This window comes from Anomaloglossus baeobatrachus, chromosome 4 (genome assembly GCF_048569485.1).
Source record: "Anomaloglossus baeobatrachus isolate aAnoBae1 chromosome 4, aAnoBae1.hap1, whole genome shotgun sequence".
NCBI lineage: Eukaryota > Metazoa > Chordata > Amphibia > Anura > Aromobatidae > Anomaloglossus > Anomaloglossus baeobatrachus.
The window spans coordinates 521431771-521457395 of NC_134356.1; the positions used below are offsets into that span (position 1 = coordinate 521431771).

General features: G+C 48.2%; 1 protein-coding gene across 1 annotated transcript in view; it reads left to right on the forward strand.

Moving 5' to 3' along the window:
- ADAMTSL5 (ADAMTS like 5) overlaps positions 1–25625 on the forward strand; it is a 152097-nt gene that overhangs the window by 75951 nt on the left and 50521 nt on the right. Inside the window, exons 5-8 of the mRNA XM_075342792.1 lie at positions 2269–2371; positions 8879–9006; positions 21874–21997; positions 24040–24123. Of these exons, the coding sequence (XP_075198907.1) occupies positions 2269–2371; positions 8879–9006; positions 21874–21997; positions 24040–24123 (439 nt within the window). The remainder of the gene's footprint in view (positions 1–2268; positions 2372–8878; positions 9007–21873; positions 21998–24039; positions 24124–25625) is intronic.

Sequence of the window (25625 nt, forward strand, 5' to 3'; positions counted from 1 at the left end):
TGCTTGCAACCATTGCTGAACAAGGTCATGATGTACCGGTTCCAAGTCAGTCGGGTGTCTGGAGACGAATAATCTCAGAAGGACAGAAAATGAAAGCCAAAATTTTTGAAAAACCTCAAAGCAAAGATCCCCATTGTCTCCACTTCGATGGTAAAAGAATCCAAGGGGAAGAGTATCAAGTAGTTCTGCTGAAAAATACCACAACCGAAATCAAACTCGGTATTCTGAAATGTGAGAATGGTTCTGCCACGGCTATTCACAAGGAACTACATCAGCTAATTGATGAATACGACGCTTGGGAAAATATTTGCATGATAATCTGCAATACGGCAGCAGTAAATACTGGTCGTTTGAACGGGATTGTAACGCTGATACAGGATGATGTCTTGAGAAAGGGCTTTCAGAAGCCACAATACATTGGCTATTAACACCATGTACTCGACCTCCTACTGGAAGCACGTCATGAATTTCCTTATTCCAGAGTCAACGAAGAAACCAGAACTCAATTATTTCTTCATTGACAAATTAACAGAAAACTATGCCTCACTTCAGATTGATTACCACCAAGTTGCAACAGATGATGTCAACACAGGCGAAAATCCTGGATGGCGAGATGATTTCAAGTTCTTATATGAACTATGTCAGGCATATCGTCATTACAAAACAACATCACGTTGGCCTCGAATCAGTTGGAAGAAACTCGCAAACCTGCACATGGCAAGATGGAACTCGCGAGCTGTATATGCTGTTATAGCATTTTTTCTGATACCAGAGTGGCACTGCGTCCTCGGTATAGCATGCGACTTCATATGCTATGAATGGGCAAATGCCTGGTTCCAGTCGCAACACTACAACAAAGCGTCCTTCAATGAACTGTTAACCTCACTCACCAAGACAAAGTGCAAGAAGGCAATTAAGTGTTTGAAGGCGCAATGGTTGGTCGAGGAGTCATTAATTGATATTCCCAGATCTAACCAAAATGCTGAACGTGCTGTAAAACTGATGGAGGAACTACATGCGAAATCGAAAAAAATTGAATTTTGGAATCTAAAATTCATAGGAAAAAATAATTTTTAAACACTTCTTTTGTACATATTGTACTTATAATTAACTGTTTTATACCGTATTTGTTAAAACAAATAATAAAAGTTGCTTAGTTATTACTATTATCGTTTCAATAATGCAAAATTGCATGTCCTTTTTTGGGGGGAAAAAAATCATTTTTGCCTTATTTCATTTGAATGAAAGGGGGAACTTTTTTTAAAAAGCAATACTTATTCTTAAATTACCCATAAAAGTTCCACGATTGCACATGGTTTCATATAAGAAAAAAATTTCGTCATTACACTAGTGTGCGGTCCCCCCAATTTTGATACCCAGCCGTGATAAATCTGACAGCTGGGGGCTGGTATTCTCAGGCTGGGAAGACCCATGCTTATTTGGCCCCCAGCCTAAAAATAGTAGCCTGCAGGTGCCCAGGATTGTCACATCCTTTTGATTCAACACTCCCAGAACATTACCCGGCTAATCCCAATTGCTCTGGTGTGGTTTCAATCACGGTAATAGGACACTAATCCCTGGGTTAGTAATGGTAAAGCGTATATCAGGACCCCCCATTACTAATCTGTAAGTGAAAAAAAATAAACACAAACATCGAAAAAATCCTTTATTTAAAATAAAATACAAAAAAACTCCACCCTCTTTCTCGAATTTATTAACCCCCAAAACACCCAGGTCTGATGTTATCCACGCGAGGTCCCATAATGATTGCAGCTCTGCTACATCTGAAAGCACACCAAGCGGGCATAGAACATGCTGCCCACTGCTTCAGGCAGAAACTGAGCTGTGACGTCACTCAGGTTATTTGCGGTCACAGCTGGAGGTTCCCACGGTCCTCCACCTGTGATAGCAGGTAACCTAACCAGGGTGGGGCACGTCTGACTACAACCAGAGCATTGGAGCAGCGCGGGAGACTTGGCAAGTATAACGCAAATGCTTCTATCCCTTCTACCACCATTTTAAAGCGCTGGATTTTGGTACCTTTAGACTTATATGGGGATCGACAACTGGCCAGATATCTGGGATGATGTCCGGGCTCAAACAGTGTTTTGTTTTGTTTTTGTTTTAAACCTGGTCAGACCCACTGATCCCATGTATCTGTGGTTCCGATCATCACTAATCCTAAGGATAGGCTGACAGTATAAAAGTCCTGGACAAACCGTTTGCTACCGTGAAAAATGCTATAGGTTATATATCTCTTTCCTATAGGACTGTCCATCTGGAGTAACAGATTTCAGACATTTCCAGTGCTCTGCTTACAACAATAAGCCTTTAATGGGAAACTATTACAAATGGGAGCCGTTCAAGTCAGGTAAGTTTGCTCAGAAATTTCTTTTATTTCATAATATAAGAAAGCATATAAACTGGATTCGAGAGTGTAAATGTTGCATTTTTTCTGCTGCTTTTTTGCAGAAATACTGCTGTGTTTCACTCTCAAAGCAAAGTGGATGTGATTTCCTGAGAACTTCACCCACTGTGCCTCTAAGGCCCTGTGCACACTTGCCGGTTTTTGACGCGGATTTCCTGCGGTTTTGCTGCATGTTTCGCTGCATGTTATGTTCATAACATCTCTGCAGTGATTCACCAGCAAAACCTATGGGGAAAAAAATTGCTGTGCGCACTATGCGGATTTTGACAGCTGCATGTTTTGCTGCGGGATTCCCACAGCAAAAACAATTGCATGTCACTTCTTTTCCGCACGTCGCTGCGGGATTTCACTCCATTGACTGCCATGTAATCGTGAAATCCCACAGGGAATAACGCAGGCAGCAAATTCTGTGCGGTTCATTGCATTTTCCTGCATTATTCCCTCCGGTATTTCGCGTTTTACCTACGGTAATGTTCATCGCTGCCCTGCGGTTTGCAGGGAAGTGATGTCATTATGACAGGAAGAGGAAGTGGAGCAGAGAGTAAACACACACATCACACTCACACACACACATCACAGACACAGACATAGAACACACACACACATCACACTCACACACAGACATATAGAATACACATAGAAAGAAAACGGACATATAGAAAAAAAACCACGTGGGCTCCGCTGTATTTTTACCGTCCAGCCGTAAGCACACAGCGGCGGCCCTGTATTCTCAGGCTGGGGAGGGCGAGGGGCAGGGTTAATGCCCCCCCTCCCGCAGCCGAGAATATCAGCCCGCAGCTGCCCCGGGACTGTCGCATACATTATGCGGCAGTCCAGGAGTGTCCCCGGCTCTTCCTGTTGCCGTGATGCGGTGGCAATTAGGGTAATATACGGAGTTAATGGCGGTGGATCGCTGCCACTAAGTCCAGGCTTAATCATGGCAGCGTCTATGAGACCGCTTTCATGATTAACCCGTAAGTAAAGTGAAAAAACACACCGAAAAATCCTTTATTTTAAATAAAACACAAAAAAGCCCCTGGTTCACCCCTTTATTAACCCCTTGCTTGCATCTAGCCGCGACTGACACACTGCTGAATGCAGCCTCGCAATGAGACAGCAGAGGTAACCACAGAGCATTTTCCACAGCCGGTAATGTGAACACACATTACCGCTCGGGAGAAATGTAGCGTGTGCTCACAGGGACTCGATCTATCTATCCCTCTATGTATTCTTCTGTCTGTCTATTTATCTATTTGTCTGTCTGCTATCTATCTCAGAAGGAAATTACTTTTTTTTTTTTCTTTCAATGTGCTTTATTGCATTGAATGCATTAAAGCACATGTACCAACCCGCAGGCTGCAAAACCGCGGCAATACCGTGAACAATACCGCGGCAAACCGCATGCGGTTTTCGGGTGCAGTTTGCCGCATTTTTTTACTGCGGGTGCAGTAATCTTTCAGACCCTGCAGAATTTTCTTAAGAAAATTCCGTTTTCCAGTGCGCACAGGGCCTAAAGACACAGCTGAGCTGTGCGGTTTTGGTGCCTTTCTTCTCTAGAGGCTTCTATGTGGAACCTAAAAAATGCTTGTAAAAAACTGCAGTTACTTTTTTAAGTGCAGAATCAAAGCTTTTCTGTACTTTAAAAACTACATTAAAATGTGGCTTCACATCTGCACCAAAAATGCATCAAATACAGGGGAAATGGCATAAAAACTACAGCGGAAATGCAATAACCAGGGAAGATTAATATTGTGCAGTTTGATGTGGACACCTGCAGAAAACAAAAAACAACCTGTGAACACGGCCTTAGGCCATGTACACATGTTGGGTATTTGGTACGTTTGCTACCTCAGTAATTGTAAGACAACGCCAGGAGCAAGTAAAATATGCAGAAATTTTGACGTGTTTCTATTATACTTTTCCTCTAATTGCTCCCCTCCTGGTTTTGGCTTATAAATACTGAGGTAACCTCCCACCCCCCCACCAAATAATCAATGAGTAAACACGGCCTTACATACACAAAAAGTCAGATGTCATATAGTGAAGCTTACATCAAAATTAGAAAGTTGTGGCTGCTACGAGTATGGATGAATGAACAAAACAATAAATCCCCATGTCTTAAATAGAGATGAGCAGGATGCACAGATCACATCACACTAGTCCTGGATAATCAAAACCGCATCAGGGACTCCAGAGGGTAAGGGATTCGCAGCCTCCCATCCAGCCGCTAGGTACCACTGACCTGGATGCTGGACCGGAGGCCCATGAATCAATCTGCTCATCTCTAATCTCAACCATCCTGTACGCAGCTCGACAGTCCCAGATTTGGGTCTAAGCCCCCTGTAGTCTTGAGTATCTGGTGAATGTCCCACACTGCTAAATGGGTGTGGCTTGGAATGTGGCTGAGGGCGTGGTCAAAATTTGCCAAGGCAGGCGCCGCATAATTTGGAGGTCTTTCTGTTTTTGGGTGGTATGATGAACTGCTGTATAGAAATCAATGGACTGTAGAGAGAAGACTGGGGTGTTAACAGTTAACCCCTCTCCTGGAATGTAACTACTGTGCACTCTTGGCCAAGCTCTGAAGTCAAAGCTCCATAGAAAAGAGCTGTACACTATAAAAGATAAAATCTCTCATTACAGGAGAATGACAGCAGACTTGCTTATTTTCATGCTGTCTAGGTAAGCAAAAACTTGAGAACACCCCTTTAACCCCTTAACGACTGCAGGCAGTTAATATTACGTCCCTGCGGTCATAGTGTTAATCCCCAACTGCTGCTGTGGGCTGCAGGCGGGGATCCGCGCACATGTCAACTTATTTGTACAGATGACATGTGTGCCTCGCAGGTATGAGTGGAATCACTATCCACCCATACATGTTAACCCCTTAAATTGCGTGGTCAAGATGTCATTTTAACTTCGATCACAGTAATCGAATACTCACAGGCCTCCACTGGAAGTCATGTGATGTAATCACATGGATCCGATGGTTGTCATGGTAGCACAGGGTCATGTGATGATTCCTGTAGCTCACATTACTCAGGTTCTGTAAGAAACAGCCGAGTACTCGCTGTTACAAGAGATGATCATTTCTCCCAGTCTGAGTGGTGCTGCTCTGATCGGTAGAAATGAATGAGTGATCAGACTGCTGATCCACTGACACTGCTGCTACTACTCCCCCTAGGGGGACTAATAAAATTAAAAAAAAAAAAGTAAAAAAAAGTTTTGAAAAATTTTAAAAAAATAAAATCTAAGGCTACATGCGCACGCTGCTTCTTTTTCGTGTTCACAAACTGCAGCCAAAACTGCAGCCAAAACTGCACCTTGTCAGAGAGAGCCTGGAAATGTCACAAAAAATGTAGGTGCTTTTTTGGTGCATTTTTGCTGCTTTTTTGGTGCGTTTTTGGCTGCAGTTTTGTCAACAATTGTTGCATGTATTTTTCAGTTCAAATAAGCCCATAAAGCTTGTTGAATTGAAAAAAAAAAATTTAGAAATAAATAAATAATTAAAAAAAACTGGCGTGCGGTCCCCCCCCAATTTTAATGCCAGCCAGATAAAGCCGTACGGCTGAAGGCTGGTATTCTCAGGATGGGGAGCTCCTCGTTATGGGGAGCCCCCCAGCCTAACAATATCAGTCAGCAGCCGCCCAGAATGGCCGCATCCATTAGATGCGGCTGTTCTGGGACTGTACCCGGCTCTTCCCGATTTGCCCTGGTGCGTTGGCAAATCGGGGTAATAAGGAGTTATTGGCAGCCCATAGCTGCCAATAAGTCCTAGATAAATCATGTCAGGCGTCTATGAGACACCCTCCATGATTAATCTGTAAATTACAGTAAATAAACACACACACCTGAAAAATCCTTTAATAGAAATAAAAAACACAAACACATTCCCTCATTACCAATTTATTAACCCCGACAAAGCCCTCCATGTCCGGCGTAATCCAGGATGCTCCAGCGTCGCATCCAACTCTGCTGCATGGAGGTGACTGGAGAAGCAGCAGACACCGCCGCTCCGGTCACCTCCATGCAGCTAATGAAGACAGCCGCGCGATCAGCTGCCAATGTCCATCCCCCTCTCGCTGCCGCCGCTGATAGTCCCGTCCTCCACATCATCTCCCCTGGGGACAGCGGTACTTCGGGGAACACGTGGAGGACGGGACGGGACCACTTGCCTGACCTCACTTCCTGACAAATCACCTGCGTTTTTGGTACCAAAAACGCAGGTAAAAGGGAGGTAAAATGCACCACTTTTGATTAGCATGCATTTTTCCTGCGTTTTTGATGCCCTCATTGATTTCAATGGGTGACAAATGTTGACAAAAACGCAGGAAGAATGAACATGCTGCATTTTTTTTTGTCACAAACTTTTGACAAAAAAACCGCTAACAAATAAACTGCAATGTGCGCATGACAAATCTGACTTCTCATAGACTTTGCTGGGAAGTCAGATGTCAGAAAGTTCTGCTGACAAAACTGCAGCCAAAAAAGCAGCAAAAAAGCAGGAAAAAAAGCAGCGTGCGCATGTAGCCTAAAGCGGGCTTTACACGCTACGACATCGCTAATGCGGAGTCGTTGGGGTCACGGAATTCGTGACGCACATCCGGTCGCATTAGCGATGCCGTTGCGTGTGACATCGATAAGCGATTTTGCATCGTTGCAAAAACGTGCAAAATCGCTAATCGGCGACACGGGGGTCCATTCTCAAATTTCGTTACTGCAGCAGTAACGAGGTTGTTCCTCGTTCCTGCGGCAGCACACATCGCTGCGTGTGACGCCGCAGGAACGAGGAAGCTCCCCTTACCTGCCTCCCGGCCGCTATGCGGAAGGAAGGAGGTGGGCGGGATGTTACGTCCCGCTCATCTCCGCCCCTCCGCTGCTATTGGGCGGCGGTTCAGTGACGTTTCAGTGACGTCGCTGTGACGCCGCACGGACCGCCCCCTTAGAAAGGAGGCGGTTCGCCGGTCACAGCGACGTCGCCGGACAGGTAAGTATGTGTGACGGCTGTGGGCGATGTTGTGCGGCACGGGCAGCGATATGCCCGTGTCGCGCAACAGATGGGGGCGGGTACCCACACTAGCGATATCGGGACCGATATCGCAGTGTGTAAAGTAGCCTTAAGAGTTGAAATCACACCCAATTTGAAAATTAAAGGGTTAAAAAACTAAAAAAATACACATGTTTGGTATCCCCGCATTCAGAAATGCCCGATCTATCAAAATATAAAATCAATTAATCTGATCTGTAAATCGCATAGCAGCAAAAAATTCGAAACGCCAAAATTATGTTTTGGTGGCTGCAGATTTTGCGCAAAATTCAATAACAGGCGATCAAAACATAGCATTGGAGCAAATATGGTACCAGTAAAAACTTCAGCCAGAGATGAAAAAAATAAGCCGTCACTGAGCAATAGATCCCGAAAAATGAGAACGCTATGAGTCACGGAAAATGGCACAAAACATACGTCACTTTTTTCAGACAAACTTTTGATTTTGTTTAACCCCTTAGATAAAAATCCTATTCATGTTTGGTGTCTACGAACTCACGCGATCTCAGGCATCACACCAACACATCAGTTTTACCATATAGTGAACACAGTGAATAAAATATCTCAAAAACAGTAGTGCAGTGGCACTGTTTTTGTAATTTTTTTCCGCATTTGGAATTTTTTTGCCGTTCTCCAGTACAATATATGGTAAAACTCATGGTTTCATTTAAAAATTTACTAAATAAATGCTAAAAAGAATGAACACATGTACTGCTGTGCGTATGTTCGGTCTTTTGAGATTAATTTAACAACTTCAGCCTCATTCACACAACAATGTTTGTATGTCAAAGCCAGGAGTGGAACTTTCATAGAAAAACTATAATTGAAATATTGGCCTCGTTCTCTTGGAGACACTCCTGGTTTTGGCATTTAAATACTGATGTGTGAATGAGGCCTTCAGGTTTCCAAAGATGTAGCAGTTAAAAGAAGTTTCCTGACCATTCTTCAGATGACGTGAATCTTAAAGTGAAAATACCCACTATGCTATCTCACTGAAACCACCATGATCTTCTGATGTATCCCGCCACTTGCTCCTGTCTGACGAAGAGTCTGTTTCACAAATGTTGCACTCATAAGAAAAGAAATTTATGAATGCAGTGAGTCTTTTTGGTTCTGGAAAAACTTAATAAATATATTTTGAGACAAACCTACTTATTTTGGAATGCTGTTCCATCTACTGTTCAAAAGACACCGGCCTGTCTGAAGTGTCTTTCTCCTGAAAAACTTGCCAAATTTCCCACTTCTCAAAAACGCCATGTGCACATACTGTATACTCCTAAGAGTATTTCCCTAATACAACTCAGTAGATATATTCCTCAAACAATGAAGCTTTTTATGTCACATAGTTGATGTTTTAGTTTTTCTGAATAATGTCTGAATGTTTTTTCTCTATATTTCGCAATAAGGACAAGGAGACTGTGAGCTAAGTTGCTTGGCACAAGGGCAAAACTTTTATTACAATTTTGGAAGAGTTTTGGATGGGACGTCCTGCCATGGAGAGCAAAATGGCATATGTATCAATGGCCACTGTCTTGTAAGTCTACATAAAAGGTTAACTACGTCATTTTTGAAGCATTATTTGCTTGTATAAGATCAGCTGCATTTCCAACTCAATAGATTTGGACTGTATGGACTATATCATTTCTTCACAATATAGCTTATCTCCGTTTGCCAAAATTTATGTGATTGGAATTGAATGATAACATACAACATTTGTTTTCTATGGAACAACCAAAATAAAAAAATGAGCCAATAAAAATCTGAGCAGGAGATGGGAGATGTATTGAAACAGTCAGAAATACAGTGCCTTGTATTTACCCCCCCCCTTGGCATTTTTCATGTTTTACTACCTCACAACCTGGAATTTCACTTTTTTTTTTTTAGGGTTTGCATCATTTCATGTAAAGAACATGCCTATATATGTGAACATTTGGTTTTCTGTTTAATTTTGAATCAAACAACAAATAGGACAAAATAACTAAAGACTTAGGGGCACTTTGCACACTACGACATCGCAGGTGCGATGTCGGTGGGGTCAAATTGAAAGTGACGCACATCCGGCGTCGCACGCGATATCGTAGTGTGTAAAGCCTTTTTGATACGATTAATGAGCGCAAAATCGTCGTAATCGTATCATCGGTGTAGCGTTGGTCATTTCCATAATTTGGAAATGACCGATGTTACGATGTTGTTCCTCGTTCCAGCGGCATCACACATCGCTGTGTGTGAAGCTGCAGGAGCGAGGAACATCTCCTACCTGCGTCCTGCGGCTCACGCCAGCTATGCGGAAGGAAGGAGGTGGACGGGATGTTTACGTCCCGCTCATCTCCGCCCCTCCGCTTCTATTGGCCGCCTGCCGTGTGACGTCGCTATGATGCCGCACGACCCGCTCCCTTAAGAAGAAGGAGGGTCGCCGGCCAGCGCGACGTCGCAGGGCAGGTGAGTGCATGTGAAGCTGCCGTAGCGATAATGTTCGCTACGCCAACTATCACCATGATATCGCAGCTGCGACGGGGGTGGGGACTATCGCGCTCGGCATCGCAAGCATCGGCTTGCGATGTCGTAGTGTGCAAAGTGCCCCTTAAGTTTGCAGAGCTATTCACCCCCCCCCCCCCCCCCCCCCTAAATTCAGTATTTTTCAGAGCCTTTTTTTGTGGCAATTACAGCTGCAAGTCGCTTTGTATAAGTCTCTATGAGCTTTCCACATCTTGCCATTGGCATTTTTGTGCATTCCTCAATGCAAATCTGCTTCAGCTCCTTCAAGTAAAATGGTTTCCTCTGGTGAACAGCAGTCTTTAAGTCTGACCACAGATTCTCAATTGGCTTTGACTAGACCACTCCAATATATTCACACGATTCCCCTTGAACCACTCAAGTGTTGCTTTAACACTATGCTTTGGGTCTCTGTGGTCTCTGGCTTGTTGGAGGTGAATCTCCATCCTATTCTCAAATGACAATGACAGACTGAAACAGGTTTTGCTCAAGAATATGCCTGTATTTTGCACCATCCATTGCCCCCTTAACTCAGACCATTTTCCCTGTTCCTGCTGCTGAAAACATCCCCACAACTTGATGGTGGGGATGGTGATCTTGGGATGATGAACTGTGTTGGTGTAGCCCCAGACATAGCGTTTACCTTGGTGGCCAAAAAGTTCAAATTTGGTCTTATCTGACCACAGCACTTTCTGCCATACATTTGTTGTGTCTCCTATGTGTCTTTTGGCAAAATCAAAACAAGCCTTCCAATTTTTGGCTGTAAGTAAAAGCTTTGTTCTGGCCACTCTTCCATAAAGGCCAGCTCTATGGAATGTACAGCTTATTGTGGTCGTATGGACAGATACTTCAGTCTCTGCTTGGGAACTCTGCAGATCCTTCAGGGTTACCTTTGGTCTATGTGTTGCCTGTCTGGTTAATGCCCTGCTTGCTCGTGCTGAGAGGTTTGGTGGGAGGCCCTCTCTTGGCAGGTTTGTTGAGGAACCATGTTCTTTCTATGTGATGATAATGAATTTGATGGTGCTCCGGGGATCATCAGAGATTGGAGTATTTTTTTTAAAACCGATCTCTGACTTGTACTTCTCAACAACTTTTTCTCTACCTTGCTTGGAGATCTCTTTGGTCTTCGTGCTGTTGTTTGGTTAGTGGTGCCTCTTGCTTAATGGTGTTGCAGCCTCTGTGGCCTTTCAGAGAAGGCGTACATATACTGACAGACCATGTGACACAGATTGCACACAGGTGGACTTCCCTTCACTAAGCATGTGACTTATGAAGGTAATTGATTGCACCAGAAATTTTTAGGGGCTTTACAGCAGTAGTGAATACATATCCACACGGCACTTTTTATTAATTTTATGCCTTAAATTTAATTTTTGCCTATATTTTTCTCACTTCACTTCCCCAACTTAGAATATGTAGTGCTGATGCATCACAAACAAATCGAATTACAAAAATAGATAAACACAGGTTAGAATGTAACAAAATAAGCAAGAAGCCAAAGGAGTGAATACTTTCACAAGGCACTGTGCATATGTCGCGGGCGGAGGAGGGGGCGCTACGCTCTCCCACTGCTCGGGTCCGGCTGCAGCTGCTCTGCGGCTGCTGCTGCTCGGTGGCTCGAGCGATGGGCCGGATCCCGGGGACTCGAGCGGCGCTCCTCGTCCGTGAGTGAAAAGGGGTGGTTTGGTTTTGGGGATATTGTCCGTGACGCCACCCACGGTTGTGGTGATTTTGGTGACACCACCGCTGCTCTAGACTGGGATCCCGGGAGCGGTGACAGGGGGCAGCTGAGTTGTTATTTCTCCCCACCGTGGGTAGGGGGTTGGTTGTCCCGGGGCCCGGTGATGGGGTAAGGATTGATGATAGGCGGGTTGCGGGGCCTGATGAGGTGCAGGGTCAGCGCTGTGCCGCACGGCACGGAGGTACTCACTCAGCCCAATGATGATGACACAGTTCACGGTAAAACAAGCGGCTGGATGGATGGGTCCCTCGGACGACTGCGGTGTTGTTGTGCCCTGCAGGTTAGTGATGACTGTCTCTCCCTGCACCTACGTTCTATGTTGATTCCGATGGGTAACCCGCTCCCCGACCTGGATGTGGGCCGGAGGAGCCCCATTTGCCCGCAGGCGCTGGCCCTGGGAAACGGTTGCCCTTGGCGGTGGCGGTGTCTCTCCTTCACGGTTGGACGGTTGCCTTCTGTCGGGACTTGACTGTTTGGAAACCCGGAGATCCCCTTCACTAACGGATTCGGCAACTTCACGGCGACGCCTAGCCTTGCCGGGATCCGAAAAGCCCCTGCCACTGGTGCTGGTTTCTCTTTGTGTACCGGTCCGGTACCGCCGGGCCACCGCCCGTCCACGGTCCTTACGGCAAACTCCGATAGGCCACTCCTGCAGACTGTCACCACCGTCTGCCAACCTTGCTGCTCTGTCCGGGCCACACACCCGGACTCTGTCAGTCAGTTGCTCCACTACTACTTTGCTCCTTACACTTTCACCTCCAAAACTAGACTACTCCTTTTCCCTCCTCCAGGACTGTGAACTCCTCGGTGGGTGGAGACCAACCGCCTGGCTCCACCCCCTGGTGTGGACATCAGCCCCTGGGGAAGGCAACAAGGATTTTTGTGTCTGACCTTGATGTGCCTGCAGGGAGTGTGGGGTGTGTTGGTGTTGTTCTCTGTGGCCCCTGGCTTGTCCAGGGCGACACATTCCCCCTTAGTTTAATGCAGACCGTCCTCGGGCTGCCCGTCCATCACCGGTTTTATTTTCACCAACTGGAAAATATGAAAAGGTAAAAACGGTAACACACTTACAATTATAATAACATCTTCCCACATCGGGAGGTACTCTTACTTAAACGTTACGGTAACGGTTACGGCTTCTGCTCTCTCCCACCCAAGCAACCTGGCCCTGATGCTGCCCCTAAGCAAATAGGCAGCACCCTTTGACCCCAGTCCTGCACAAATTGCCCGAGCGGGTTCTGTCCTTTCCAGTTGACCCACGTCCATAGGGAGCCCCTGGAACCCCCAGAGGGTAGCCACCGGTTCCGGTGGTGGCTGGGCCCCAGCCTGCTCCACTGCGGGCCCTCCCTCCAACCTGCCTCTCCGGAGGCGGCAACGGTGGAAGCTGCAACAACATAATTATTTACAGGCCACAAGTTTGTGGTTGCCTTGCTAGTTCTCAGGCATGTTCATAGAAGTTTCTATGTGAACTTGTAAAGGGGGTCCCAACGGGGACCAGTTACCGGCTATGACCGGTTCCAAATCAGGGTGCAATCAGGTGACTTTTCACGGTTATCATTGACTTATCATTCATTCCTTTAAAACTTTCAAAACTTTAAAACTTTTAAACAGTGCTTTCAACACACAATGTTCACCCCCCCTCTAAATAGTAGTTTCCCTGTACCTAAGTGGGGGTCTACCTAGGTTGGGGCGAGTGGACCTCCGGGGTCCGGTGTCAGTGGTGACAGGCAGCGGGGGAGAGGGAACAATCAGTCTCTCTTCCCTGCTATCGTGTGGGGCAGGCGGAGGCATAGGGGAGCTGGGCACAGGTTCATCCCTGGGCACTGGCACTGGCTCTGGCTCACGGTTGACCTCCTACATCACTTCTTCATCCACGGGTTGTGGGAACAGTATCACTGGAAGAATCACCGCGCCGTTCTGTGTAGGTCAGTCAGCTGGGAAGTCACCCATCACGGTGTGGATTACGTCTTTTGCCTTCTCCGCTGGTGGAGGAACCGGAACTTCAGCCGCTGCCCTCAATGCTGGTGGGCACCTTTTCAGATGGTCCCGGGAAACCGTGGCCAAAGTGCCCCCTTGGTCACGACTGATCTGGTAGGCCTTCCCATCTTCCAATCCTGTGGGCTGTATGACGTATGGGGTTTGTTCCCATTGATCATCCAGCTTGTGGGTTCTCCTCTTCTGCTTCAGCACTACATCTCCAGGCTGGAAAGGGCCAGCAGACGCCTTCTGGTTGAAGCGCTGCTCTTGCTGTTCCCGACTCCGACTCAAGTTCTTCTCGACATATTCTTGAATCTGTCGGTATTGCACCCTCCGCCGAGTTTCCCATTCAGCTGCCGAAAGGAGTGCTTCTGGGGCCTCCAATCCCATGTCCAGATCCACTGGTAGCCGACCTGGGCGAGCCCTCATCAGGTATGCTGGGGTGCACTTCGTTGAGCTGGAAGGGATATTGTTATACATATCGACCAAGTCGGGTAGCTTCTCCGGCCACAGGTTCCGCTCTTCCAGCGGCAACGTCTTGAGGAGACCCAGGACCAAGTGGTTCATCTTCTCACACATGCCGTTGGTCTGGGCATGGTAAGGGGTGGTCCAGATCTTCTTGCAGCCGTACAACTGGCAAAACTCATGGAACACCTCCGCTTCAAAGGCCAGGCCTTGGTCAGTAAGCGCCTTCTCAGGGTATCCATGTGGTCGGCAGAAATAAGTCTGGAACGCTCTAGCGGCAGTACGACCAGTTAGGTCTTTGACTGGGACAACCACCATGAACCTTGAATAGTGGTCTACTATGGTTAGAGTGTAGGTGTACCCACTTCGGCTGGGGGTGAGCTTTACATGGTCCAGGGCGACCAGCTCCAGCGGTTGATGTGTAACGATCGGGTGTAGGGGCGCCTTCTGGCTGGCCTCGTCCTTCCTTCTCAGCGTGCAAGGACCGCACTCTCGGCACCAGGCCTCTACAGACTCCCGCATCCCACTCCAATAGAACCGCTCCCTCAACAGCATCTCCAGCTTCTTCCATCCGAAGTGTCCGGCACCATCATGGTACACTTGTAGAACGGTGGGCACATTAGCTTGGGGAATCACCAACTGGCGGATTTTCTCATGAGTCTTCGGGTTAATCAGCTCACGGTACAACTTTCCCTGGTGTAGATACAACCGGGTCCGTTCTCGCCACAGGCGCTGGGCTTCAGCTGGGGCGGCAGGGCCTATTCCAGCAGCACCTTGCTCCACCAGGATCTTAACTAGGCGGACAGCGGGCGCCTGGTTTTTGAGCTTCCTGCCACTCCTGACTGGGCAGCGGGTCCAGATTCACCCGTTGCTGGTGGACATGCACCTTCTCAGTGGGTGACTGGTGAAATGCAGGCAACTCGATCTTTTCGAGGTCGTCATCCTCGCACCCTTCTTCTGACAAGTGGGGCATCCGAGAGAGTGCATCAGCATTAACGTTGGCACAACCGGCCCTGTATTTGATGGTGAAATCGCAGTTGGCTAGCCTGGCCACCCACCGCTGTTCCAACACGCCCAACTTGGCCGTGTCCACGTGGGTCAGCGGATTATTATCCGTGAAAGCGGTGAACTTTGCTGCAGCCAGGTAATGGCAGAACCGCTCGGTGATAGCCCACACCAGCGCCAGGAGCTCGAGCTTGAAAGAGCTGTAATTCTCAGGATTCCTTTAAGTCGGTCGGAGCTTTCGGCTAGCATAAGCAATCACTTTTTCCTTCCCATCTTGGACCTGGGACAAGACTGCCCCCAAGCCCACATTGCTGGCATCGGTGTAGAGGATGAACGGGTTGCTGTAATCGGGATACGCCAGGATCTCCTCTCCGGTCAAGGTCGCTTTCAGTTGACGGAAGGATTCCTCATGCCTCTCTTCCCACACCAGTGGGGCTCCGATGGGTCTACCACCTTTGGTCTGTCCCACGAGGAGGTCTTGCATGGGGGCAGCCATCTTCGTGTACCCCTTGATGAAGCGCCGGTAGTACCCCACCAGACCCAGAAACTGCCTTACTTCCCTCACTGTGGTTGGTCTGGGCCAGTCTTGGATGGCAGTGATCTTCTCGGGGTCGGGGGCGACACCTTCTGCACCCACCACATGCCCCAGGTACTGCACTCTGGGTTTCAGCAGGTGACACTTGGAGGGCTTCAACTTCATCCCGTATTTGGCAAGGGACGCGAACACTTCGGCCAGGTGCTCCAGGTGGGCTTCATACGTCTGGGAGTACACAATCACATCATCCAGGTATAACAGGATGGTCTCGAAGTTTAGATGCCCCAGACAGCACTCTATCAGCCGTTGGAAGATTCCAGGGGCGTTGCACAGCCCGAACGGCATACTATTGAATTCACAGAGCCCCATTGGGGTGGTGAAGGCAGTTTTCTCCCGGTCCTCCGGTGCCACAGCCACTTGCCAGTACCCGCTGTTGAGGTCAAGGGTGGTGAAGTAATTTGCAGTTCTCAGTGCGGCCAAAGACTCTTCAATACGGGGCAGTGGGTAAGCATCTTTATGCGTTATCTGGTAAATCTTCCGGTAATCCACACACATCCGCATGGTGCCGTCCTTCTTCTTAACCAGTACCAACGGGGCGGCCCAGGGACTACAGCTGTCCCTGATGACCCCTGCCTCCCTCATGTTCCTCAACATGATCTTGGCACATTGGTAGTGTGCAGGGGGAATAGGCCTGTACCTCTCTTTGATAGGGGGGTGTTCACTGGTGGGAATATGGTGTTGGACCCCTTTAATCTGCCCAAAGTCTAGGGGATGTTTGCTATAAACTTGCTCATACTCCCGTACCACCCGGTATACCCCTTCTTTGTGATGTGTAGGGGTATCGTCAGTGCCTACATGTAGCTGTTGGTGCCACTCATCTAACTCCCCTTGGGGCGGGTGAGTGCTGGCAGTCGGTGGTGAGGTTGGGGGAACTGCCTCGCGGATGGTGTGGGGATTCAGAGTGAGCAACTTGGCAAGTGTAGCATACCGGGGAAGCCTGACTTCTTCCTCCACACAGTTCAGCACCCTCACAGGCACTCTCCCCTTCTTTACATCTACCACCCCTCGGGCGGCCATTACTGTGGGCCAGTGCTCGGAGGGCATGGGCTCTATCATGGCAGGGTAGTCACGTCCCTGGGGCCCTACTGCTGCCCTACACCAAATCATCATCTCGCTCCTGGGGGGCACAATCAACGGGGCAACATCCATCACTCTCACCCCACCAATCTCTCCTCCTGTCGAGTTCACATGCTGGCGGTACATCAAGGCTCGGATCTCACGCTGCACAGCTCTCTGTCGACTCCCCGCCGCCGTGGCGGCCAGCTGCTGCAGTAGGGTCAGCACATCACTCATACAGTGCTCCATCACATTGGTTCCTAGCACTATCTTCGGGTTATGATCACTGGGTTCATTCATTATCACAATCATACCCTGGTGTTGCAGTTCAGCTCGCCCCACAGTCATGGCCACTTGTTTGTATCCCACTTGGGTCAATGGGAGTCCATCAGCAGCAATCAGTGTTATACTAGCATCTGGGGGAGCCAGCTCGTCTTTCCCCCAATACCGTTGATACAGTGTGTATGGTATAGTGGTTACCTGTGATCCAGTGTCCAGGAGAGCCATCACCGGTATGCCGTCCACAGCCACGGGAATGATAGGCCGGGCCCCAATGTACCGGTCCCGCCAGTCTGGGGGGCCATGGGGTTCTACTCCTGAGGATTGGCCCGTGGCCCCAGGGGTTGCTCGTTTAACGGACACCGTCGGGCGTAGTGGCCGGGTTTGCTGCACTTGTAACAGATTGGGGCCCCGTTCCGCGAGCCATTGGCCCTTCTCCGCTGCATCCAGGGGACGTCCTCCGGGCCGTCGGCGAGCTGCATCTCCACCGGTGCCTGAGGTCTGGTTGGAGGCTGGAGTGCGGCGAGAATCTTAGCAAGGTCCCCATCCATGCGGCGAACTCGAGCAGCGAGCTCCTCCATGGCCCCGCTTGGGACTGCAGGCACTGGAGGTGCTGGTCTGGTAGGAGCCACCACAACAGGAGCAGTCTCAACTGGCCACATGGTTGGCTCAGGAGCTTCCAATGCGTGGGGTTGCAGAGCTTTGATGGCCCGTTCTTTTAATACGGCAAAGTCCACGTCAGGGTGTTCTAGGGCCCACAGCCGAAGCTGCTTACGGTCCTCAGAGGACCTCATCCCCTGCACGAACTGCTCACTTAGCATCTTGTTACTATCCACACTGCTGATGGTGTCCACCCGCTTCAGTGTGCGGAGTGTGGTTTGCAGGCGCAGAGCATAGTCCCGGATGCTATCTGCGGGCCGTTGTCGGCATTGATAGAACTGCATCCGCAACTCTGCCTCGGTACGGATCTCAAATGCAGTCTGCAGCTTTTCAAAGATGGTGGCTACAGAGGACCGGTCCCCCTCGGCCCATGTCTCCGCCTCTTGCTCAGCCGCGCCGGTTAGCTGCCCCAGCACTAGCGCTGCACGCTGCTTATCAGTCAGGGGGTACAATTCTAGCAGCGGACTAAGTTTTTTACGGAAAACCTGCAAGGCATCAGGTTTCCCATCGTACTGCGGTAGCCAGGCAGCTCCGGGCACATAGGGCAAAGAGAACGGCATCACCTGAGCGAGAACTGGGGACGCGGCGCCTCCCGCCAGCGCGGCCGGGACCTGGGCAGGCCCATTCCCATTTACGGGTGCTTCCGCGGCTGCGTCCGCCGCTCTTCCAGCGGCTTCGTCGGGCGCAGACATCTTGTTTCCGTCCCCCTTAGTTTCTTTCCGGCCCCTCTTCTATCGGGGCGGGGTTTTGGCCTTCGCGCCTCCACTACTCGAGGAGATGCTCGAGCGGGAACTTTTCGTGCCAAAGATGGCGGCTTCTGAAGTTTTCTGGCCGGACACCTCCGGCGGTAACAAGGCGCACCTCTACCCAACGGCAGAGCGGTAAGATCCTGTTCGTGACGCCAAGTTGTCGCGGGCGGAGGAGGGGACGCTACGCTCTCCCACTGCTCGGGTCTGGCTGCCGCTGCTCTGCGGCTGCTGCTGCTCGGTGGCTCGAGCGATGGGCCGGATCCCGGGGACTCGAGCGGCGCTCCTCGCCCGTGAGTGAAAAGGGGTGGTTTGGTTTTGGGGATATTGTCCGTGACGCCACCCACGGTTGTGGTGATTTTGGTGACACCACCTCTGCTCTAGACGGGGATCCCGGGAGCGGTGACAGGGGGCAGCTGAGTTGTTATTTCTCCCCTCCGTGGGTAGGGGGTTGGTTGTCCCGGGGCCCGGTGATGGGGTAAGGATTGATGACAGGCGGGTTGCGGGGCCTGATGAGGTGCAGGGTCGCAGGGGCAGCGCTGTGCCGCACGGCACGGAGGTACTCACTCAGCCCAATGATCATGACACAGTTCACGGTAAAACAAGCGGCTGGATGGACGGGTCCCTCGGACGACTGCAGTGTTGTTGTGCCCTGCAGGTTAGTGATGACTGTCTCTCCCTGCACCTACGTTCTATGTTGATTCCGATGGGTTCCCACCGGTAACCCGCTCCCCGACCTGGATGTGGGCCGGAGGAGCCCCTTTTGCCCGCAGGCGCTGGCCCTGGGAAACGGTTGCCCTTGGCGGTGGTGGTGTCTCCCCTTCACGGTTGGACGGTTGCCTTCTGTCGGGACTTGACTGTTTGGAAACCCGGAGGTCCCCTTCACTAACGGATTCGGCAACTTCACGGTGACTCCTAGCCTTGCTGGGGTTCGAAAAGCCCCTGCCACTGGTGCTGGTTTCTCTTTTTGTACTGGTCCGGTACCGCCGGGCCACCGCCCGTCCACGGTCCTTACGGCAAACTCCGATAGGCCACTCCTGCAGACGGTCACCACCGTCTGCCAACCTTGCTGCTCTGTCCGGGCCACAAACCCGGACTCTGTCAGTCAGTTGCTCCACTACTACTTTTCTCCTCACACTTTCACCTCCAAAACTAGACTACTCCTTTTCCCTCCTCCAGGACTGTGAACTCCTCGGTGGGTGGAGACCAACCGCCTGGCTCCACCCCCTGGTGTGGACATCAGCCCCTGGGGAAAGCAACAAGGATTTTTGTGTCTGACCTTGATGTGCCTGCAGGGAGTGTGGGGTGTGTTGGTGTTGTTCTCTGTGGCCCCTGGCTTGTCCAGGGCGACACACATACCTGTATGTGCTTATCCACCAGAATCCTTCAAAACTGATACCGCTGAGTTTACACTGCCTCTGATATCTTCATGAGATTATGGAGGAAGCACATGTTATCAGACACCCCAATAGGCTTCCCTAATTGACTTGCTGAACGAAGGGTATCTGACTTCTGGAACCTTAAGCTGGTGTCACACTAAGCGACAGCGACAACGACGTCGCTGTTACGTCACCATTTTCGGTGACGTAACAGCGACCTTGTAAGTCGCTGTTGTGATCGCTGCTTAGCTGTCAAACACAGCAGAAGCAGCGATCATAACGTCGCTGTGCTACATGTGCAGAGAGCAGGGAGCCACGCTTAGCGCTGGCTCCTTGCTCTCCTAGGTACAGTACACATCGGGTTAATTAACCCGATGTGTGCTGCAGCTACATGTCACAGTGCAGAGAGCAGGGAGCCGCGCGCACTGCTTAGCGCTGGCTCCTTGCTCTCCTTGCTACAGTATACATCGGGTTAATTACCCGATGCGTACTGCAGCCCCATGTGCACAGAGCAGGAGCCGGCACTGGCAGCAAGAGCGGAGGCTGGTAACGAAGGTAAATATCGGGTAACCAGGGAAAGGGCTTCCCTTGGTTACCCGATGTTTACCCTGGTTACAGCTTACCGCAGCTACCAGACGCCGGCTCCTGCTCCCTGCTCGCTTCATTTCGTCGCTCTCTCGCTGTCACACACAGCGATGTGTGTGTCACAGCGGGAGAGTGACGACCAAAAAATGAAGCTGGACATTCAGCAACGACCGGCGACCTCACAGCAGGGGCCAGGTCGTTGCTGGATGTCACACACAGCGACAGCGACGGGACGTCGCTGCAACGTCACAGAAAATGGTGACGTAGCAGCGACGTCGTTGTCGTTGTCGTTATGTGTGACACCAGCTTTACTGCTTCTCAGAAGGGGGATCTGAAATGTTCCATTGTTGCCTCTGGGATTATTGGAGATTGCCAGCATTCTAATAAACAAGAGTGTGGAGCCCTGTGCTGTCAATGCTCTACTTTACTGGAGTATTTCACAGCTCCTTTTCCTGGATCTTTGGTGGTCTAAGTAGTTGGACACCAGCAAAAGTAATAATTAGGGCTAAGTAAGCATACTCTCTACTACTCGTCGTTACTCAATCAAGCATCGTAGTTTAAATTTTTTTGCGTTTCCCAATGACTTTCATTATAGCCGGTAATCGATTCACACTTGAGAACCCCGATACTTGATCGAGTAACAAGCACGCTCGCTCATCACTAATGGTATTTATATTCTGAATCACCTTACATGTCAGAGAATAGTGTGCACACTGTCAGGATTCTCTGCACAGGGTGCGGATGTTATGCAACCACAAGTATTTGATTTGTATACTCCCAGCTGTATTCTGTCTAGACATGGCCTGCCTCTCTCAATTCAGTTGTATTGATCAAGGCTACTCACATATAGGTGCCACATGACTACATGTATGCAAATTGCATACTTGCAGTCATATGCACGCTGTAAGGATTCACAAGTATGTAGTCATATAGAGTGACTGGAGACTGGCGCCCCAAGCCTGGACAACCCCTTTAAAGAGTAAAACCTAATTCAACAATTTTAAACAAGAGGAGTGAGGATTGTGCTCACAAGAGCTTATAATCTAAAGGCCCTGTCACACACGGCGATAAATCTGCGGCAGATCTGTGGTTTCAGTGAAATTGTGGACAGTCAGTGCCAGGTTTGTGGCTGAGTATAAATGGAACAATATGTCCATGATTTCACTGCAACCACAGATCTGCCAAAGATTTATCTCTGTGTGTGACAGGGCCTTAAAGGAATGACACAAAAGGTAAAACGTGCTTGCAGTGAGCAGTCCAGCCATCTTTGTACTACATAAGAGATAGGTGATAGCTTGCACAGTTAGGAATAGCCTTTTAAGAACATTTAAAGTTGACTCTTTATATTGTAACATGATAATCCATCTTCTGCTAAGATTATTTTGAGGACACAATATTGTTATTTCTTTGTTTTTCCCAGAAAGTCGGTTGTGACTTCATACTTGGGTCTGAAGAAAAGACTGATATCTGTGGGGTTTGTGGAGGACAAAATGTATCCTGCCAACACCATCGCAATATCTACACTACAAAGTACCCAGCTTCTGGTAATTGTCACACTGCACTTACATCAATGGGCACAGGTCACACTGCCAGCCCGGCATCAGGGACAGAACAGAGATATGGCGCTCACAGTAGCTGATTTATCATTGTTTCTATACTGGGTTACATAGGTCAGAGCCTAATTCATGCACTCAGTCACAAATGTCAGTGGTGTAGTGTATGTCTTTTTTTTAGTATGGTCTCATTCACGTAAACAATTATTGTCAGGAGCACTCCAACAATGTGGATCAGATATTCTGTTATAGATCAAACTCATTGGAAAACACGCACAAAAAAAAATACATTTTAAGGAAAAATGTAGGAGGAATTGTTGGTGGTCACCCCACTTTTCACTGTACTATTCAATATACTGTATATAGTTTCTAGATGCTTCTAATTAAATATACATTTGTATATTCATATATAATATCCCTTACGATCCTATTGTCTTGGTAACAAAAACAAAAAACAAAATCCTTTTAAAGAATGCATTTGCCAAGACAATTTTCCAGTTGTTTTCCAGTTGTCATCTGTAACATGGTCAATTTTTCAACTATGGCAAACTCCGCATTTTTCTTGCATTTTCCCATTACATGGTGGCTGTCCGGATGAATGCAAGAACGGCTTGAGTAATCCAGAATTGCAGCCACTTATAGTTAATGGGGCTAAACGCAGACCTGTAGAGATGGGGCATTTTCTTTTTGGAAATACAGATATTATTGATCCCACATGACCAAAGGGGGACATTTGCTGATGTCGTGGGGGCCTGCTAGAGATCCTCCTCTCTAAGGGTGGTGTCACACACAGCGACGACGACAACGACGTCGCTGCTACGTCACCATTTTCTGTGACGTTGCAGCAATGTCCCGTCGCTGTGTGTGACATCCAGCAACGACCTGGCCCCTGCTGTGAGGTCGCCGGTCGTTGCTGAATGTCCAGCTTCATTTTTTGGTCATCGCTCTCCCGCTGTGACGCACACATCGCTGTGTGTGACAGCGAGAGAGCGACGAAATGAAGCGAGCAGGGAGCAGGAGCCGGCATCTGTCAGCTGCAGTAAGCTGTAACCAGGGTAAACATCGGGTAACCAAGGGAAGACCTTTCCCTGGTTACCCGATATTTACCTTCGTTACCAGCGTCCGCCGCTCTTGCTGCTAGTGCCGGCTCTCTGCACGTGTAGCTGCAGTACACATCGGGTAATTAACCCGATGTGTACTGTAGCTAGGAGTGCAGGGAGCCAGCGCTAAGCAGTGTGCGCGGCTCCCTGCTCTCTGCACATGTAGCACAGCGACGCGTGTCGTTATGATCGCTGCTGCTTCTGCTGTGTTTGACAGCTAAGCAGCGATCATAACAGCGACTTACAAGGTCGCTGTTGCGTCACAGAAAATGGTGACATAACAGTGACGTCGCTGTCGCTATGTGTGAACCCAGCTTAAGTCAGAGAAGAGAAACCCTAAGTATCAGTGGCCTCCCTGACCGATCCGTGTATTAAATTTATGCCTATTATTTTACTGGATGCCATGTAATATCACACTTCTTGAGGAAGTGAGTGTCAGGCCATCATTATGAGAAATTCCTTTTAATAAATTAAAATACATTTTTGCAAATGTATAATCAGATTACTTAATATCTTAATTTGTATAACTAGTACAATTAATTTTACTTACGTGTTACTCATTGTAGACTCAGTCTGTACGGTGAAATGTGAAGGATCCAAAATAAACACGCAGGTATACCAGTGTATAGAAACTTGGCCGGTCATAGTGCACTGGAAACAGCTGAGAACAATCAGGTTCTTCCCGGTGTTAGTAAATGGAATTCTTCACATTCATGTTCCAATACACACAAGTCACTGAGTACGCATCACCTCTGTGTTTTATTAACCCCTGTACCATGGTGGTGTCTGCCCATAGAAATCTTTCCATTATCTCCCTTTAGTAAAATGACAGGCCTCAGGGGAGAGGATAAGGTTTCACCTTGTTAAAATAGTTCCTATGGGTTTTTTTTTTTTTTTAGCAAGACTCAGTGTTCCTCATTGTTGTGTTTTTAGGGCTATTTGGATACAATGAAGTGACCATGATCCCTGCAGGTGCCACTAACATCAGGGTGACTGACAAGAGCAATAATTATCTGGGTAAGTACAGGCTACGGGAAATTGCTCCAGGTATGTGGATGTCCAGAGACTGAGGCCGGCGCATGTCTACTACACAACGTTATTAACACTTATTTGTCACATTAGGAGAGTAATCAGGTGCTTCTATAGTTATTGCATGTGTTGAATATTTTAAAATTTGAGCCATGAAACATCTAATGTGTAAAAGGTGGAGTCTTTACTGTTTAAAATTGTTTTACTTATTTTATTAAATCTTTTATAAATCCGAAAACCATAAACACTAGTGCCCACTGTAAGTAGAAGCAAAGAAATGAGGTACTGCTGCGCTACAAGTGTCCACAATGGACAAAAAAAGGGTTAAAACACAGAGAGGTGTATACAGTGTCAGACTGAGGTGGCAGGAACCACCAACAACGTTGACTCTGTGGGCTCCCTGATCAACTACATGGAAATATTACATTCACAAATGTATCTATGCTTCTATATAGCAATATACTGGCTGGTTTGTAAAATGAATGATGAGATGCTTCCTTTGTCTGTACATAGGGAAACAAGTGTATTGTGCCAACTATTGATTATGTTGGGGGCAATAAGTGATGTTCTACTGCAAAGAGGCCCACCGGAGGATTCTCCGGTTCTCCTGTAGGCCACTCCAAGACTGGGTGTATACACAACAGATTGGCAGTTCCAATGACATACAAGCCAAGGCAATATACTGATTATTCTCAGCTACCACAAAAAGATGCACTGGTTAAAACAGATGTAATACCAGAATGCAAAGAACAATGGAGCTACAGCCACATGATAGGCACCAGGAGGTGGAACTAGATGAATGTTCAAACAATAGTCTGTAATCAGGTACAACAAGGTGGTGATGAGGAAATGTCTTATCTGTCAATGGAGGAATGCTGAAATATAGTTCACTTAATGAAAGTAATTTCCTCTATCGTGAAATGTAGCATTGTTCACAATCCACTGTGCCGAGATCCCCAAAAGCCATTGCACTGTCCGTATGCAGTAGATATTTATCCTCTGAGATCCTGGATGGTGAAACCAGAAGCGTAACCACATGAGCAGGTTTTGGTAAGGCTTGTGACATCACTTGGCTGATACGTACGGCGTCATGTGAAGGCCAAAAGACTAACGCTTTTCAAAGAATCATGGTTCCCCTTCATCAGGGTCTGACTCATACCTGACACCGTGTACTCTCCGACTGACCTAGGTAGAAGACTTGTATGTTTACTTAGTTTTTTTACATTCCTACATAAAGCAACCCGTGCATTCAGGTATTTCATCCATTTTGACCTGTGTATCTTTTGTTGTAGCTGAGAGTACTCTGTACATTGCCTTGGATTGTAGCTCATTGGAGCTGCCAATGTTTTTTACATCTTATTTCTACATACATGCTGACAAGACTGCTTATATTTTAGTTTCCTTTGTTTCATGCTTCACTATTCTACCTAATGTGAAATGACTCCATTATACAGAACATCTGGAGAAGTGAGAATATATTTAAGTGGCAA